The sequence below is a fragment of the Conger conger genome, chromosome 3 (assembly GCF_963514075.1).
Source record: "Conger conger chromosome 3, fConCon1.1, whole genome shotgun sequence".
Taxonomy (NCBI): domain Eukaryota; kingdom Metazoa; phylum Chordata; class Actinopteri; order Anguilliformes; family Congridae; genus Conger; species Conger conger.
This window is the reverse complement of record NC_083762.1, coordinates 68,852,537-68,872,106: the sequence shown is the minus strand read 5'-3', so window position 1 is coordinate 68,872,106 and position 19,570 is coordinate 68,852,537. Positions and strand designations below refer to the sequence as shown.

Below are 19,570 nucleotides of genomic sequence, written 5' to 3'. Positions count from 1 at the left end.
TTTGATCATTTATTCATTTTAAGCATTTAATATGCTTAAAATAACAATTTGTCCTGTGACACGTTCAGAAATGTTCTTTAAGCCCAAAATGTTAAGGAATAGATGATTAAATGGTGAGCAGGCATAATTATAATGAAATACACTTACTATATAAAGACGACTATAGCTTCCTGAGTACAGGTAAAAGAAAGCTTTCAGTATGTTGTCTCAATTCTAGGATTTGACTGCCTCAACATGAGGAGTTGTGCCAATGACAAGGAAGCCAATATGAGGCTGAGAAGGAACAAGCAGTCTGAGACATAAGCCTAATAATAATAGGCTTACCAAAAATGTTTGGAACATCATTAAAATGGCTTTTTATTCTGAAAAGGTCGCATTTTCAGGTCATACATACATTTTTAAACTCCCTGTTCACAAACAAACAAAGACTTATTATATCAAAATAAATATATTTGAATATAGGTGAAAATATTTTTTTATTTTGATATTCGACATGATACAATGCTTTCCAACATAAGAAATAAAATTTAAAAAAAATTTTATTGCCTACACTGCACAGTTACTAGGAAAACATTTCAAAAACTTTTTTTCCCAGAAGGAGAGGGTGGCTTCAGGGAGAGAGTAGGCAGAGCGTGCAAGCAGTTTAGATAAGATAATTCCATATCATTTTGATTCTAACAAGTGAATAGAACAGAAATAAGTAAATAATATAAAGGGAAGAGCGGAAATACCTGAGCAGGGTTTAAAAGACGCGGGAATTCAATCTAAAGCGCTTTCATTGAGTCCCCTATTTCAAAAATAAAGCTTCTTCTGACCGTTGTGGGGGTAGGGTTTTGGCGGGGTTAGAGGTCACTAGCCTTCTGGGTCTTTTTGACCATACAATTTAAGGGACAGAGAGACAATGGAACTATAACGTGTTTTTGTACACTGACAACAACAAGGAACGTAGGTGAATATATATAGCCTGTAGTCTACATGCATAGTTATTACCATAATGACAAGTTTAGTATAAATATTCGACTAAATAAGTACAACGATATAGCCTGGTAACAGCACTATAATACCACAATATCGAATTTCTTTCCACCCCTCCCCCACCTAAAAATCTACAAAAAGGATGCTCATACAATTTCACGTATGACACAACTTTTTGTTGAAAATTTTAGAAGAGAGGACGAGCTCAACTTAAAACATCTGCGTTGTAAGGTATGTAACGTTTAAGTTATATTCTTGTCATCAAGACTGCCGCTGTTACCCACTTTCAAATTTGCCTCTTGGGTGCGGTAGGCTGTTTCTTCTTTTTCTAATAGCAGAAACAACTTGCATAGTGGCCCGTGCAGGTGATAATTTGATGGCATGTATACAATGTATGTTTGTTACCTAGCCCATTTAATAATATTTCTTTTGGCGAATTCAATTTCAGTGTTTAAATACTAAATATTATAGGCTAGAGCATATGATACATGATTATCGTCTTTAATTGTAAAATACTGAAAAACATTTGTGCAAATAATATACTTCAGTTTTTTTAATGAATTATCACCACATGCAGGATAAATAGGCTATTATGGATTTGTTTTGTCATTTATAATGAACCTATAACGTGCAACTTTAATTAGTAAACAATTAGCAAGCTAAACTGTGTTCTCTGGGTTAAATAAATAATTGTGAAAGTTCTCTATTAATTGTTTTCCAATAAATACACTGATTAAGTTAAACCATGACGTTAATGATGTTATGCAAATATGGCCCTTCTACGGATGTAGTTCCCTAGCCACTGGTTTGGGGGCTGTAGGTTGGGGACTCGCCCATAAAGAAAGGCCCATCACATGATGATAGCTTCGCGCCTCTTTCGTAAACCTTTTCGACCCTGTAGAGATTTCCAGCAGTATATCAGAGGTAACTTTTCGAACTTTTTTTGGGTTGTTGCAATAATTCATTCAACTCTATTAGTTTTAATTTAAGTAAGAGTGTAAGGACATTACTGGTTCAGCTTGTTTTTATAGAGTATGAAAAAAACTTTTACAACCCCTGGGTTGTGCACAGTGGTAAGGCTTTGTGTGCTGCTACAGAGACAACAGGCTAGCCATTTAGATGGCTAATGGTATAATGTGTCAATTATCAAGCAGCCTACATATACATAGGGAATTTCCCTATTTCTATAGGCTTAAGAAAGATCACTTGCATAGTATGTTATCGATAGTATAAGTAGCTTATTAATTAAATTGTCATTGATTATACAAAAAAAGATTGGTTGTTTTAAGTAAGGTTAGCTGACGACAAATAGCTAGCAAGCTATTCATATATCAAGTTCACTTTGCTAATTTAGTCTGTCATGAATGAAATAATTAATTATTGAATGATAAATACACCCAACTGAGGTCATTCGTTGGCTGGCTATCGTTAGGAAGGTTACTGAAGTACTGGAATTAAAAGGCAGATAACGTTAGTCGGGCAATCTGGACAGAATTGGGTTTGGCTACTCGACAAGCTACCAGCATTGGTCAAGTTCGCCGATTTGTTAACTTACTCAAACTTAGTAAAATATTCGTGCCAGTTTGCGTTAGCTACGTTTTTTGCAGAAGGTTATGGCATATTAAATTAGTAGTTATAAACGCAGGTTATTGCGTTCCAAGCGATGTAGTTTCTAAAAGTTTCGTAGCTAGCCCGCTAATTAACGTGGCTAACGTTATTTGGCAAGTGCACTAACTGCCATTAGTTCGTGTTCAATTTCACATTCATTCCTTTGGTTTACTGTTGCTAGTTGGCTATTGAGTTTAAGTAGTGACAGAGATGTTTTCCAACAATTACAAGGGTAAGTTTTAAAAACCATAGTTTCCCATTCGAAATTCTCATGGCGCCCTGCACCCATCCATACGTACTGGATTGCTATAGCGTTAACCGCTAGCCGCATATCGGAGCTTTACCGTCGTTCTCAGGGGTACAAAACATGCATGCCCTTTGATTGCATTCTTTCGTAACATGTTTTCGTTGAGTCTCGTCCAATTCCCTTTGAATTGGCATTTCTGCTATTATTCCTGCAAACTATGCTGAGATTATTGGCATGCTATTTCGCCTATAATGACATCACGTGGAAATTACCTTTGGTATTTCTTTTCAAGTTGGCTTGCCTCATTTTTTGTAAATATTGTGAAAAAATATAAATTTAACCGTCTTGAGGTGTAAAAATAAATTAAAATACATTCGAGTCATAATGGTGTTGGGACCGCTAAGTAAGAATATTTAATATATTTAAGATGCATATGATCGCAATAGTCGACCATATAGCCCTTAATTTGCGTTCTGATTAAATTATGAATTAAAGGATGTTGATAAATGGCGAGTTATCGGGTAGTTGTTTATAAAGATGGATGGTAAATTAGCTAGCCAGTGTTGTTGCTTGATATGGTAAGTCACCACCAGGAAGAGCACATGGCGTACCTCAATCAGGGAACGTTTTTCCTTTTTTAAAAAAAACAATGTTTGTTTCTCCATGGGGTGCATTGTGGGAATTGTAGTTTTAATCATGATGGTGCTTATGCAAACTGCCAAAAAAAAAAAGGTTTAAAAATAAATGCATTAAAAAAAATCCCCACGCACTGATGTAATGTGGCATTACCGATTAAAAAAACCGATTACCAACACGTTGAAGTGATAAATTATTAAAAAATATAAAGACATTGAGGTGCTCAATGAATCAACAGTGCGAGTTCTTTTTTGCATCGTTTGAAAAGAATTGTATGTAATCATGAAGTCAAGTCCTGTCTGTAGGTAATTTTTCCGTGAAATGGTATGTGGACAATTGAAACGTGTAGCTAGAGAATGTTTGCATCTAATTTAACCATTCTCAGAATTATCTACTCCATGGTAATACTTTTTGGGGTAGCACGTGTCGATCACATCTCGTTCTCTACATGAACTAGTCTCATGGAGGTTCGGTAGCTATGTAATCGTGATTTTTATTTTATTTTATTTTTTAAAGAAAACCCTAAAATAAAAGGGTTTTCTTTTTTAAGGTAAACGCGCCTAGATTGTTTAAACAGTAGTTCTGCTTGATATTTGGCCGCATCCTGTAGCTAACGTTAGCCTAGGCCCGGAGTTCCCGGTGGTCTGTTTGCGGCCTGTAATTCGGTGGTTAACCGCTATATGCATCCAAGCGCTATAGTTTAACCCACAAACGAGCTGCGATGTAGCAGCGATTAGTGGTCGGCGCAACCAACACTTGCACCAAGAGACGTCTAAAATCCATTGCTTAGAAGAAACGTAACCGTAAAGGAATATAGTTACGTTTTCGCAACTTTAATCCGTAGAATTTACCACACAGATATGTTTGTTTTTCCGCAGTAAGTTTCCTCTGACGGCAAACTTCTAATTTTTCCCGTTCTTTCTATTGGCATTCCACATGAAACAATTTTGCAGATGTCAGAATTCGCACAATAATTCATTTTAAAACTGAATGTAATTTCAATTTTTTATTCTAGTTTTGTGTTTATCTGCTTAATTAAATCTAGAAATGTATGTGTAATGTTGAAGGCAGTTATTGAACATAGAGCCCCAGGTAATGTTAATTCTTCATTTGCCCGTCTTCTGGAATCTGGAAATTACCAGTTGAAACATTAATTATAGTCTGTTAAGCATTGGGCTTTAACAGTTTAAAATTCTGTAATGGTCAGCAGCTGTCAATGAATCAATGTGCAATTACACTTAATTAGTAATTCAATTACTGATTAGGATCCGGGGAGAACAATGCAATTATTTGTAATGATTACTTCACAGGTGACCACATAGGATGCTATTCTGGCTAACACTGGATCAATGAATTTCCACAAAAACCCGGTCACAAAAAACACAGGGTTGTACTTGTGGTTTATGTGAAATCAAGTCCAAGTATCATCAGTCATTAATGCATTTATGTGTAGCTACTTGTACTTTCAGAACGTTCTTCTAAAATATAAATTGGCCATTGAAAAGCTGGCTGTGTAATTGTGTCAGAAGTAGTCAAGCAGCTGTTCCGTACACGTCCAGTCCAATGATTCGCATTCTCTGTTGCTTTATTTATGTACCTGAACTACACGGTGCTTTTGGCGCTCAATTCCATCAGATTTCAAGTTGGGAAAAAATCCTAATGGCCCCCAAATAAAACAACTTTTCATCATCATGTCACTTGGTTTTATTTGCTTTCTGTATTTTAATTTTAAGCCTGAATAATTAAATGATCTGTTTACTGTACATTATAGTTACTGTTGAGTAACAGAATTGAGCGCTGCAATTTGTTGTGACATTTTCTACAAGTGAGAACCGTGTACAACCGTGGGTTGTAATTGCTAATCCTCATCTTTTCCTTTCTCATCAGGAAATGTTCCGATTGCAGAAGCCGGCCACGGAAGATTTCTGTAAATTCTGCAATTCAATTCGGTGAAGAGCTTAACCTGTGGGCAATCCTGACTCCTTCGAATAGGCCTAAATGCATCGTCTTGCTGTTTTCTTTAAAACTTTCTTTAAAAAAGTTCATTTTCTTCATCCCTCTGAAGACTGAATTGTGAGGATTCACCTTGCAGCAGACCTCCTCATAAGGTGCATCTAGTGTAGTCAGTGAAATAGCCTAGAATCTACTGCGCTAGGTGCTCCTTCTGGCAGGAGGTACTGCACTCTCCTCGGGCGTGACGCTCCGTACCTCCCCTGTAGGTACGGCTCTCATGCGGCTATCCCCACAGACATCATTTCAAACCATTCTTCAATAGCCGTGCAGGTGTAGTTATTATCCTGGGTTTGCCTGGGTACCCTGTTCCAGACGTGGCATTGAGTTTCTGTGCATGTCTGAAAGGTTTACCAGCTCTAGAAAAATCTGTGCTGTGAACAGGGATAAGAATTTTTATTTTTTTAAATTTATTTTATTTTGCTAATGTATTAAATTGCATGAATCTGAATAACCAAAAGTATTTGTACTATTGTTAGTTTGGCAGGGAGAAAGTACTAAAGTGTTCCACCTGTGGCAGCCTGTGACTCATCCTGTGCAGAGTACATTTTCCCTGCAGTTAAACTGTTCCAGTGTAGTTTGCAACCACTGGTTCTGGTCCTTGGTGCGAGGCACTACCTGTAGGTTTATCCTAGTCCTCAGGAAAACATGCAAGTTTAAGTTTGTACGTTTATTTAATATAAATAGCCCTTCTGCTTAAAAGCAAGTAGCTGTTGTTACTGTGGGAGTACTGAGGCTAGCAGCAGACCTGGTAGTTGATCTTTGAAGCTTGGATGATGTTCCAGACCTAAGGAGTGAGTGATTGGGAGTAAATTGTCCACCCTGTGAAAGACCCTTTAGTTGTAGTCTGTGCAGTTCCAAAGTGCTCACAGTGCAGGTAGTACTGTTTGCTCTACTGCAGTGTGTGCACTTGCAGTATTGCCAGGCCCTCTCCCCTGAACCCCATCAGATCCCCGCCTTTCCCCTGCTGTCTTACACACTCAGGTTCACAGCGAGTTTTGCAGGATTGCATCCAGTTTGAAAATCCCTGCTGTGCAAATCCATGCAAAACTCGTCGTGCCCGGGACTCCGCTGCTGGAAAGAAGTGACGTTTTGGAAAATGCAAAAAAAAGAAGAAAAAATAATTATATGTATGTATCAGATATGCAATCATTGTCAATGTTACTGTCAAGTAAAAAGGTGCCATTCTTTTGCCCACTGCTTAGAGAACTGTGTGAGACCTCGTGTTTGGGTGGGTGTATGCTGGGATGTTGAAATGTTTGTCTCGCTGTTTCCGGGTGGATGACTTTGCAATTTTAATGATTCGTGAAAACCTCCAAAAAATTGCACGGTATCCATCTGTAATCCGCCAGATGTTCTGATCTGCAGGGGTTTCTTTTTGTAATTCATCTTCCCTCTGCCTCTGCTGTTCTTCACTTTTAGATAAATGTGCTTGTTTAAAATAAATTGTGATTCTTTGCCTCCAGTGTTTTCCTTCATTACTTTTTTTTTTTTTTTTTCTTGTAAATGTTTCAGAAATGTACAGACCACTCCTAGATATTGATAAAGATATTGATCATAGTGTAAAACAACCTGTGGTTTAATTTGAAATTTATTTTAAATAAGTACGGATGATGCTATAATTAACCCTATTAAAAAAGAAAAAACATTAATTGCAATATGGGTTTCCATTGTGCGTTCCTGTTTAATCTCGAGTTTGTACAAAGATGGTGCTTGTTTCAAGACCATAAATGCCCTTGGGGGGGCAGAGACTTCCTTTACCAAGAAAAAAGGCCACAAGATGGCAGCACATGTTCGTGTAAGCGTCAATATTTAATTGATACTTGTATAATTAATACAATCAAATGCCGTAAAAGTTGGTGAAATAGGCATTGCCCAACCTTAATTACGAGTAAATACTGTCCTAGAAATAGTGAAACAATTATTTGTGAAGTCGAGTTCAAGGAAATGCAAGGTTTCCCACGATAAGTGTTTTGCGGTCCATGAGTGGATCACTTGAGGCCAGAAAATACAAGAAACCATTGTTTTTGCAAATGGGTAGTTAGTATTACATACAATTTAGACATCGAAACATAATTATTCTTTCGCAAACCTTTATTGAACTAATTTCAGCCATTTAGGTGTACGCTAGATGTTGTTGACGTGACAAGGTGCAAACTGCTGTGGCGTGAATTGCATCCTTGCAATGACGGTGCACCATGCAAGTATGAATTACGATAATGCATTGACATGCATCTGCTGTAAACTATAACATAAATGTGCTTGCATTACCTGAAATGCCTGCCTATGGTATAACTACGTTAAATGACAACCACTTACGAGTGAAGAAACCCAGCAATCGGATACATTCAGTAAAACAACTGGTCTTAGCCGGTGATTTGATGGCACACTAAGTAAACTTGACACGATGTCTCGGAGCAATGCAAATTTTAACCCATTAGAGGGGGTACAGCCTACTCCAGGGATTGTAATTAATCGGGACAAAAAGGGACATTTGGTTGATTCAAGGATTTAACGCAGGGTATTGCAGTGCACTGTACTGTTGCAATGATCATTAAATTAGGCTACTGTCAGACTTTCACCCATTTAAATATAGCTGCAGGGAAAAGCACGCAATCAGTGCATTGACATTAATAATACACTTCACCGACTTCTTGCGGTTCAACTGCACCGGGAGTGCCGAGAGAAAATAATGACTTGCTCCTGGCGATTTTCTTTCGGGTCGACTTTTCCCTATCATAAACCCCTATCCCCTTGATATACCAAGTACGAGTCAAAACTACAGCCTGTTTGGCCTAATTCTGTAAACTCCAGTTTTCAGAGTAACAGACAAAGTTGGCCTACAACCAGACCATTAATCATACGAGGGACTATTTTATGGTCAATGACTCTTAGCTCACGAGTCGTTAGACTAATCGAAGAGGACAATTATTTTATAGGCATACGTTTCATTTCAAATTGGGAAGACACTACTGGTTGGACCGCCTAATCTCGCGTGTAAAATGTCAAGTCTCACAGGAATACTACCTAGTCTAGCAATACATTCGTGGAAACATTGGGGTGACATATCTCCCTGTCTCCCCCAAATCGACGCGTATGTGTTTATTACATTTAAATGAGTGCACTTTAAATACTCTTACACTGACATATGTTTTGACTGTCTTTGGCACGCTTATTCCGTTCGATCCAAACTTTTCACTTTTGGAGAGTTAATGTGGAAACGACGGACTTGAGTTAGCTATTTCAGTCATAAACAGTCTGATTTGGTGAGCGCGCTCTTGAAGGCGATTGCGCGCAGTCTGTCCTGCGATTTTTTAGTAGTTCAGTTTCCAGCGCCAGTCAGTCGGCAACAGCGCTGGGGAAAGGAGTGAAGGGGGAGTTCGAGTCATGCAACTCCGCTCTCAATTGCAGTTTATAATACCGTTGACTACTTGCAGCAGTGCTGCTGAACTGGAATGGTCGTTGCACTCAATGAGAATGGCTTGTTCTAATTCGCAAGAGTAATGGCGTTGAAGGTGACGTGGTATTAGTACTTTGCAGCCTACAAGGAGATGAAGAAGTTGTTGCTTGGTTGGTTTACCAATTTTGACGGGGAGAGCCATATGCTTATCGCGGGAATGTGCTGTAAAGAAGCGGTGTTACTCACGGAAAAATAACCACTGGAAACAACTGTTAAAATAAGCGCTTATTGGTTTCAGTACTGTTTAGGTCCTGCTGTTTAAATAAACCGTTAAAGTGATTTTAAAAAAACAGTTAAGCCTGCAACGAACTTTGGGTCTCGTACCATGGCAGGTACTCCAGTGTCAGGTGTGCTGCTGCTGTGCGCATCGCTCCTGCCGTTCGCACAGCCGAGCGGACAGGTTCCCAACTGCCAGGTGGTTCGCTCGTCCTTCCAGCTCCTACACCCAGGGGTGAGGTGGACCCCCGAGACTCCTGTTTCAGGTAAACACTGTTCCGACCTGGCATGGTTAAAACTGTTGAATGTGGTTTGCATCTTGTTGCAATTTACTTTATTGTCAACTCCGCAATACCTGACCGATTCCTGACAATCCGAATCTGGCTGATAGCTGCGTAACTGTGGTGTGGTGATTTCGCATTTAAATTACAATGCAATCGGCAATGTTAGCTAGCTTACACACGAATTGCATGGTTATGCTGAATAAATAAATAAAAAAACACAGGGAAAAACACACAGGGGGCTAGAGAACCACAGAATAGACATTGTTACTACTTGGTGTTTTAGTAATACAAATGCTGACGACGAGAAGGTCAATTTAGCACTAGTGTAGTTTCATAGGTGCGCACTATATTTGCCTCAACCAGTGGCTCGTAAGAAGTAAGTTCGATGATTTAAACTGCTACCTGTTGCCACGTGGAATCTGCAGTAAATGTAAACATTTTAAAACAATGTAGCCTGCATATTCTCGAAGCCCACATGCAAAAATGAGCGAAGCGTCATCCGATTATGAATGTGTTAACTCGCCTGCAGCGATAACCCCTTTCCGTTATTGATTTGCGCAAACATTAAACTATTGTGTGTACATTGTAAAAATATCCAGACGATAACGGTGAAAAACTGGCATTTACGGTGTAAATCCTGTTATTTTATGGGATTACCCCGAAATGAATGATAAATAAATACATAAACAAATAAATATCCTATCTTTATTCACGAATCCCACTTTATCAAGAGAATTTAGGTCCAATCCTGAATTGCAGTTTCTCTCTCCTCAGAGCCCTAACTCCAGCATCCATCCATCTCTCTCGTTCATGTCCCCTGCCTGTCAGGTCACTGGTTTTGTTTCTTCTGGCCCTTTCTGCTGTGCCTGTGAGATTTTGGGGAGGAGTGCGTGTACCCCAGGGGCTATAGTGACACCCTCTGGTTCATTTTTAGCAGCAGTGCAGCGCCTCTGTTTCCACCGGGGCAGCAGTCAGTCTCTCCAAGATCGCACAGAGAAAATATGAACCAGAAGAACCGAAGCCAATACTGCAATCCTGGGAATTGCTGTCAGCGTGAGGCGCAATTAACTGAGAACTGAGGAGAGGGAAGTTATGCATTCATTTCTACGCATTTCCATAATTTTTTCACACATACTTATTTGTTTTGGAATTTAACATTTCAGTTACACACGCAGATATAAAATGCCTAGCTGGTTTTTAACAGTGGGCAGTAGGCAGTTTTATACAGTTTTATGTTATTTTGGCCATAGATGGACATTTACAATACCTAGGAAACATTACATTTACATATTAAAATATTCTGCTTGAAAGCAAGTTGATCCAGAGCACAGCCTATTAAAGCATTACTCAGAACACTTTTCTGCGTAGTCCCTGATGGGGCGAAATGCACTTCTGTGAATTTGAAGAGTTCAGCAGTAAAAGCTAAAAACACAACAGAATGAATACATGATCACAACAGCACGATTTAACAGCACAGACAGTACACATCATTAGTGCGTTCCAATATCATGTAGCCTTGTTCTTGAAGTTATATTGTCACCGTCTTCAGAGTTGAAGGGTATTTGTTTTTTCCTTTTTTCTTTTTTTTTCCCTCCTGGGTATCACAAACAGAAAAGCCCTCCTCCCATCTGCATGGCAGAAAACAGAGAGCAGAAAATTAGAGATGACAGTCTTCTTTTGAACGTGTCTTTATTTTCAGACACTGAAAGTCCTTTTAAACTGAGGTCACTGAGAGGGACAGCAACTCATTCTCTGCCTCTTGGTAAATGACAGGCATTTATATAGCGCTTTTACCCAAAGCGCTGTACAATTCATGCTTCTCATTCTCCCATTCATACACACAGTCATGGCAAGGCACAAGCATTTTGGGGATAGGTGTCTTGCTCAGGGACACTTCGACACGTCCTGGGCGGAATTGAACTGGCAACCCACCGACTGCCAGACGACTGCTCTTACTGCCTGAGCCAATGTTGCCCCAATGTCGCCTTAGCGTCGATATAGCGTCTCTCACACCTTCATCACTCCAAAGCCATTACTGGTATTTTCACCAATATGTCAACAGTACTTGTTGGGGGAAAGCTAGAGATTATTAATTAGTGAAATAAAGTTATAATTGGTCATACATTAAGACTGTGAAAGCTGCGTTGCGTTAGCTTTTGACTTTTGGCTTCTCTGATCTGCAGTGAAACATGCATGAAACATTTTTTTTATTATTATTCATTCCTTTTAAGACGGAAAAAACATTTGCATACCCCGCTACACTGAAGTCGGTGCCAGAATGGTTCTCTTGTCGTGCGTGTCGCTTGTGCTCTGATTCATCATATACATAAATGCTTTTTATTGCGTTTTAAACACAGTTGGCTGGCAGTGTTAATTTGATGTTTTAGTATCATGTCCGATGGGGGAAGTGTTGAAGGTTATTTTTTCCTTCCCCTCTCCCTCATCAGCAATTCATGTTCTTGGCAAAGGTAGGGCAGCAGTCATGTTTAGAGACTGGTGTTAAATGTAGTGTGAATATTCAGGCGGGGCGAAGAACGTGGCTATGCACTATCCTGGGAGTCGTGGGCTTCATCCTCCAGCAATACTAATATCCCTGAAGAATGATAGGGAAGACGTGGCTGGCTTTGAATACGGCCCAGTTTAATTAGCCCTGACCTAAATGTCAGGGGCGCCTTCCCCACTTTGCAGTTTACAATAACAGCGTAGTCATCTGGCAGACACTTAAGCCAAAGCATCTTGCAAAAGTGCATTTCAGGTGCTAGGCTGGTTACTGTCATTATAAGAGCCCTCGCCATTATTAACCTTTATTTATACAGGGTAGGTTGACTGAGCATGCATGCTCATTTGCAGCAACGCCCTGTTAATACCCCCCCCCCCCCTCCCCCGCCCCCCCCGCTGAGGTTGCTGCTGAAAACGTTGGTGTTTAGTCACAAGCAGAAGACAGCTATTTAATCTTCCTTCCTGACTGATATGGGAGTGTCATTCCCCCTAGCCCTGCTGTAACTTAACAAGCCGGCGTCTGGGCGCTGAGCACAGACTGCTCTCCAGTGCTGCAAATGAATCTGGGCAGCCTTAATAATGATGGGAAACATTGAAATCCAGGGTCCAATGTTGTGGCTGTCCCTTTCCTCTGATACTGTAGGTTTTATTTTCAAATTTTACTTTGCAATTCTAATGTTGCCGCTACTGATGTATCACTTAGGTGTGAAGTGTGTTGTTAAATGCAAATGGGAGTGCACTGTTCAGAATTGAGAAATTCCTATGGGCAATCAGTTGACTGAAGACAAATTAAATTGTTTGCTGCAAAAGATCTCACCAACCACCCCTCCAAAAAAGGGTACGGTAACACATTTACTCCCTAGCACAAATTTTCATTTTACTTTACAGTTGTAATCTAAATCAGAAGTGCGACAATAATTATCAGGCGGGTAACGTGAAACCAGAGCAATTTGGGTCTGATACTCCTGTGTCTTATCTTCTTGCTGCATACTAGCTAGGTTAGTGAAGTATATTCTGCTTTAAAACTGTGGCCAAAGAAAGTCTCCTTTTATGATCTATGGAGTCATATTTTAATGTTCCAAGTCACATAATGAGAAAGATTTTCTCACAAATGCTCCAGGACTGAGATAGGAGGCTTGGTGGGTTGCTTTCAGTGGGCTGCAGTGGTTTGGAAAGAGGTTGGGTGGTTCAGAGGAACGGGTGTTTTACTGCGTGGGAGTTGGGATGACCTGAAGACTGGTCTTAGGGAGGAGGAAGAGGACAGGTGGAGGGATGTTTTAGGGGCGGTTGGTTGTGTAACAGGAGCAGACAGAACACTAGCACTGAATACTCATCAAACTGAATATGGTGGCAGGGGAACCAAGTGCAAAGAGCTTCCTCTGAGATGCGCTCATAGAGAAATGCTAAAGATACCATGCTGAAAATAACAGGTGAAACGAGAAGGTGAGAGGTATAAAGTGGGAGCGAGATTGGAAATTTTGGTTAATCAGATCCTCATTTTAACTCAGACTGGGCCAGGCTCAGGGTAAACTGGAAGAGATACAGTCGTATCAGAGTGTCATCCTTTGGACGACGTCATCCTTTCCCCATGTGTGTGAGTGACATTTGTCCATTTGTCAGGATCCCACCATCGAATCACTGATTGGTTCATCAATACAATGGAAAGTAGGGGAGCTAAACTTCATTTGAACTTTATTATTATGATTTCCATATTCTGGAAGGTTTTATGCAGCAAGGATTGCATGGAACTGTCTGTCTATCTATCTTATCTAATCATACCTTCATAGTATGATTAGTATGACAAACAGTGATAAAGGATCATCAAAACAGAAATTGCCATGGCACAGATTCAGGCCTGCTGTGCTGGTATCTTCTGCAAGCTGAGTTGAGGTAATTAATGTTGGGGAGGGCCTGGGTCCGACCTTCTGTTCTGGGCTCCTTCCACAGTGGGACTCCAGCCAGACTTTGGGCCTGTATCGTCCTCCAGTGTTTATAATGCAAATGAGAGACCGACAGATATTACCCTAAAACAGAACCATGGCAACCAAGGAGATCAACCCTGGGGTTTGGTGTGCTGAGCTTCATGCAGGTTTGCTGTTCCATTAATGAGATTGAGCTGATCTGACACTGACGGTGGGGTGCTTCTGTTTAATGTCCGAGATCTGGCAAAGATCGGACCGGTGACCAGCCTGTGCTCTTCTTGTTTGAAAGGTAGCCCCACCCCTCACTCTCCCTTCCTGCACCAGGCCCCAGAACAGCCCTTTCCAGCTTGTGTAACTCCGGAGACAAGCGCAGAAAGCAGTTTTCTTTGGTATATTGGTGCTATGTTGTAGTTCATAACAATATCTCTTCACAGAATTTTCTTTTTAAATTAGGTGCCTTGCTTTAACTGCTGCCAAAGGACACAATAGTTCCCCCAGTCGTGCTGATGTGAATCTTATTGTACAAATTATTGAGTAGCTTGATTAGCCACAACGGAATTACACTACAAATAGAGCCATCTCTGCTTATCTTAAAATGTGAATATGGACAGGAATCAACATTCCAGTGTACAATGGTGTTATAGACTCGTTTGAGGTTTATTTAGTATTTATCTTTCTAGGTTAACTATGTTTTTTTTATTTAATAACATTTCTTGAACTTGAGAAGCACCACATCTGTCTGCAGAAAGCTGTCATTGATCTATAATTCATAACCCTGAGGACCTTTTCAACATTTTAATATCTTATATTACTTTAATTTTATTTCAAATCAAATTGCATACAAATGACTGTATAATTGGCACTGGAAATTGTGGCAGTGCTCTGAATTCCCAAGTTGTGTTAAATGTTACGCTCTATATGACAATGATAAATGAGTACTGTACGCAGTGTCCCTATGAATCCTTGTGATTGTGTTATGGAAGAAATTCCTGATTACTTTTAAGATATGCCTGTATGTGGGTATGATTGTGTTTATTCATTTCATAGAGTACAATATGGACATTACCTTCATGTAAACTCACACCTGGCCAAACAGTGCATCCATCCATGATCAATGCTTTCCAGCATGAAGCAAAACATATATACTATTTTTTTTAAACAATCTGCAGCAAGAAATATACTTTAAAATGGAAATAGAAGTTCATGCAAATGGTTTAATACGGGGTCAGGTACACCCACTGAAATATCTGAAACCATTTTGAAGTGGTCCCATCCAATGTGAGTGATGTGCTCTTGAACACGGTCAGTGTGAACCTGAGCGCAGACTACTGTACCTAATGACAGGACCAGGCCATTCAGCCCACTTTGGGATATTATCGTTCGAGAGAAGGAGTGAATACATGGGGGGAGGAGCAGAGTGATCTGTGGCAGGAGGGAATGGTGAGGGGGGAGAAAGAGGAACGGGTCAGAGGAAACGGGTGAGCGGACAGGAAAATGGAAAGCGGGAGAGAGAGAGTGATTGATGGTGAGACATTGATTGAAAGTCGCGAGTGAGTGTGCAGGCTGACGATGATTCAGGGTCGCACAGTGAGTGTGCAGGCTGACCGGATGGGTTGTCACTTCTGAACATACTGCAGGACTTGGTGCCCACGTGTACATGATATGGTCATGTAAGTTTATCCAATGAAATATCATTTTTCCTTCCAAGGCACACATTTTCTGCATTGAATAGCTGTACTCAGCTCAGCTGAGAAAACAGGCACAGTCCCTCAGACTGAACAATATACTTCTGTAATTAGCGACCCAACGGTCAGCTTAAATAACATTGCTACCAGTCCCTCAGACTGACATTAGATACCTTCTGTACTATGAGCCAACGTCTCTGTGAAGGTAACTTTTCTTAGCCCAAGCCTTCCATAGATTCCATTAGATGTGCAACGTCTCCTGTGATGGTATACTTTTTTAGCCAACTGATTCCATAAAGCCACCCGACAATTTCTTTTCATTCCAGTGTTTGATCTGATCACAGACAGGTCGAATAAGCCCTTGTTGCCTCAGCGCAGTGCGTTCCTCAGCACAACTTCTATTCTGCGTTTATTTCTGGCACTCCTCTCTTTATTCTGCTACATTTTGTTTTGGTTCTACCAACAGTGCTTTAATCCTACAGAACACAGTTGATGTTCTTGTGGTATGTTGAGTAATTGAATTACCCTTTAAGGTGTAATGTCACAAATATGTCATTACAATGTTATTACCTGAATATTCTAATGCAGATACATGTCACGGCTGGTACTTCAAAGCAATGATGAACTAGTGTGCTTGTGCATGTGTGCGTCTATCTGTGTTAGTGCATGTGTCAGTCTGTTAGTTTATGTGTCAGTCTATGTGTGTGTTAGTGTATGTGTCAGTCTGTGTGTGTTAGTGTATGTGTCAGTATCTGTGTGTGTTAGTATACGTGTCAGTCTGTGTGTGTGTGTTAGTGTATGTGTCAGTATCTGTGTGTGTTAGTGTATGTGTCAGTCTGTGTGTGTGTTAGTGTATGTTTGAGTCTCTGTGTGTGTTAGTGTATGTGCAAGTCTCTGTGTGTTAGTGTATGTGTGAGTCTCTCTGTGTGTTAGTGTATGTGTGAGTCTCTCTGTGTTAGTGCACATGCTCCTGACTTCTGTGCGCCTGTCTCCCTGATTCCCTGCTCACGCCTGTAGGAGGTTTGTGAGCTTGTGCTTCCTGTAGTTTCTCAGTCTGTCAGTATTTAGTGACGTTGTCTCAGTCCTACCCACTGTTTCCTCTTTCCCTCATCTCCTTATCCTCCTGTCCCGTCTCCCGCCTGTTTAAACAGTCAGTCAGCGGAATGTCACTCTGAAGCGCATTAGCCCGGGACTCATTTACCCAGAATCCCCAGGGTGTCTTGCCTTACATGTTAATCTTGGTGGATTTTCAGATTTTCTTTTCTCCTGTGGGCCTAAGCTAACATCAGGGGAGATTTTTCCAGCATTGTGTATTCTCATAAGAATAGACTCGACAAGATGAATAAGCAGTGAATTGACACCTTGGGCTTGTTCAGAAAAAGCAGTTGGAATGAGGATCACACCAGCAGACACTTATGCTTACAAGGAAATTTAGTATTCTGCACCCAGCACACTCTGTCTGTAGTTATTTTATAGGGAAATGCAGATGACTAATATGAAAAAACAGAATATCTAGTTATTTTTAATTTATTGGAATATTGCAGTGTCAGGATGAAGGTCAGACATTTCCCATGCGCGGCCCTTTTCTGTTTTTATTTTTAGTCGTATGCACTGTTAACCTCATTCGTTTTCAGCATTAACAGGAGAGCGGGGAGGAGCTCGAGTTCATGAAAGTTTTTGGCTAAGACTCATATTTGCTTCTGGAATGATGTGGTGCCTGAGATCAGAGTTATCTGTTCAGTTCACACCTACGCACTGCTGGACACTGAGAGAAGCTCAGCAGAAGAGATTTAATAGCACAGCATATTGTTTTCTTTGTAAACACTCATAAATCGAAGGTTTGGTGCTCAAGGTTGGTGACATTTTGGGCCAAAATGAGTATTATATATCAAAAGAAAGCTCTTGATGAGATCTATCCATTGGCAAAATATATGATGTCCCACCCTTAACTACATTGAAATAAGGGTACAAATTGAAAGACATTTCACCAGAAACCTTGGTTCATTCAAACATTTGTTTTGGCTCTCCTGTAAAACTTAGAAAATGGCACTTACAGCCTTTGCTCACCACACCCTCAAAACCCTCGGTTATTTTAAGATAAAGCAAATAATTTGTGGGCTAAATGAATTAATTCCTCACAAGTGGCAACTGCTGGCTTTGAAACAGGAACAGAGACCTGGAACATTCTAGAAGGTTAGCTTGCACAACAGGCTGAAGCACAAAGCCTGGGTAAGGTCACCATTAATTTTGATCAGTCAGTCCAATTTTTCTCATTTCATTCACTGACATTAAATCTTTTCAAATACAAATAGTCTTGCCGGATACATTTTTTCATCTGAATTGTCACTTCAGTTTGTCCTCAATGGCCTGCACAGAAGAAGCCTGCGAAATCAATTATTCGCTCTCGATAAACACCCTTTCGAAGTCTGAGACTTGCTTGTCTACATCGGCTTTTCTCCTGCCATTTCAGTCTCTCTCTTCATCTGTGGCAAGCGCAAGTGTTCCCATGAATCCCCACAAAATCTATTTATTCACCTTTTCATTTGCCCATCTTTTAGTCTTTTACATTCACCATGACGAAGAGATTTGGAATACCTCGTACCGTTCCTAGAATGCACAATCTCTTTCTTTTTGTCTGTGGGAATATTTACCATGAGATTTCAGACATAATCCCCAGAGAGGAGGGAGGTGGAAGTGTGTTGACAAAATTGTGCTACGCACCCCGAATACGATGAAAAAAAATTCCACCTTGATATTTTTGTTGTAGGTTGATTATCATATCTGGTATCGTTGTGGGAAAGAAAGGTATGTGAAACGGAACCATTTTACTGAATGTTCAGCCTTCAGTCTCCAGCATGCAAAAATCTGCTCATCTCTTGAGGGTGCCTGACAGATTCTTGTTGTGTTATATAAAGCGTGTTTGAATTGGCAATCAGCTCCAAGGAAAACAAGTGAATTGACTTCATATGTAGCCGCAGACTCCATCATTAGGTAAACAAGCTCTCCTGGGGACGGGGGGTGGTGGTGGTGGGTTGAACGGAGAGCCGAGCAGAAATATCGCAGCTGGAGCAGCGTTTATGGAGCTGCCTCTAACTGTGTCTTCACCCCCCCCCCTCCCTCTCTACTGCCTCCGCTGGCCAGGTGCTGAACTGCAGGTATGCCAGGCCCGGGGCCCAACCTGCTGCTCGCGGAAGATGGAGGAGAGGTACCTGGTCGTGGCGCGGCAGAACATGGAGTCCAGTGTGCAGGCCTCCAGCGCCCCGCTGAAGCTCCTCATCATACAGAACGCGGCCGTCTTCCAAGGTAAACGCGTATGCAGTTCACTTTCAGTGCGCAGGCGTTTCCTTTCCGAGCAATGCCCGAGATCATCCCCTTGTGCTGAGAGCTTGTTGTCTGTGTTCGAACATGGAGACACTAAACGGATTTCAATATGTGTATATAATGCAGAGATCCCGCTAAGGTGCCAACATAGAGGTGTTATTTACCATTCTTGTATTCTGAGTGAGTAACACAGCTGACACGCAATCACAATTACACAGCTTTACATAAAATCCATAATACAGCTGGATATTTTTCTGAAGTAGTTCTGCTTGGTCATGGTCACAACTGCAGTGCCCCACCAGACAATCCAACCTGCACCATAGCAGCGCCACACCCAGTTATCCCTAACAATTCTGCACATTGAGCAGATGCTGTTTTTTCTGACTATCCGTTTATACAGCTAGATAGAGTACTCACTGCAGCGGTTAAGTACCTTTTTCTAGGTTACAGCAGCTGTGCCTCAACAGGGAAAGAAATGGTAGCCCCCATTCCGTCTGCGTTATTCTGCAGTGCTGCCAAACACTATCAACAGCATCAATATCTGGTGATTCTCCTGGGGGTAGCAGTCCATCAAAATGTGAGAAATGACCTGTGTGAGGTACGCATGTAAGCAGATTACCTGTGTGTAGGTGGCTGATAGGCTGACAGCTCGACACCAGTGGGGAGTAGGGAGAGGGAGAGACGCGGAGATCGATAAATATGTCGTT

General features: G+C 40.8%; 1 protein-coding gene and 1 long non-coding RNA gene across 2 annotated transcripts in view; both read left to right on the top strand.

The window, feature by feature from the left end:
• Window positions 1-1,789: 1,789 nt before the first annotated feature.
• Window positions 1,790-6,936, top strand: LOC133123090 (uncharacterized). The gene is made up of 2 exons (XR_009708194.1): window positions 1,790-1,899; window positions 5,354-6,936. It is a non-coding gene; the product is annotated as an uncharacterized LOC133123090 (long non-coding RNA).
• A 1,896-nt stretch (window positions 6,937-8,832) lies between these two features.
• The window catches only part of gpc3 (glypican 3), an 89,237-nt gene continuing 78,499 nt past the window's right edge, over window positions 8,833-19,570 (top strand). The window contains exons 1-2 of the mRNA XM_061236323.1: window positions 8,833-9,418; window positions 18,684-18,845. Coding sequence (XP_061092307.1) covers window positions 9,262-9,418; window positions 18,684-18,845 — 319 coding nt within the window. The 5' untranslated portion in view covers window positions 8,833-9,261. The remainder of the gene's footprint in view (window positions 9,419-18,683; window positions 18,846-19,570) is intronic.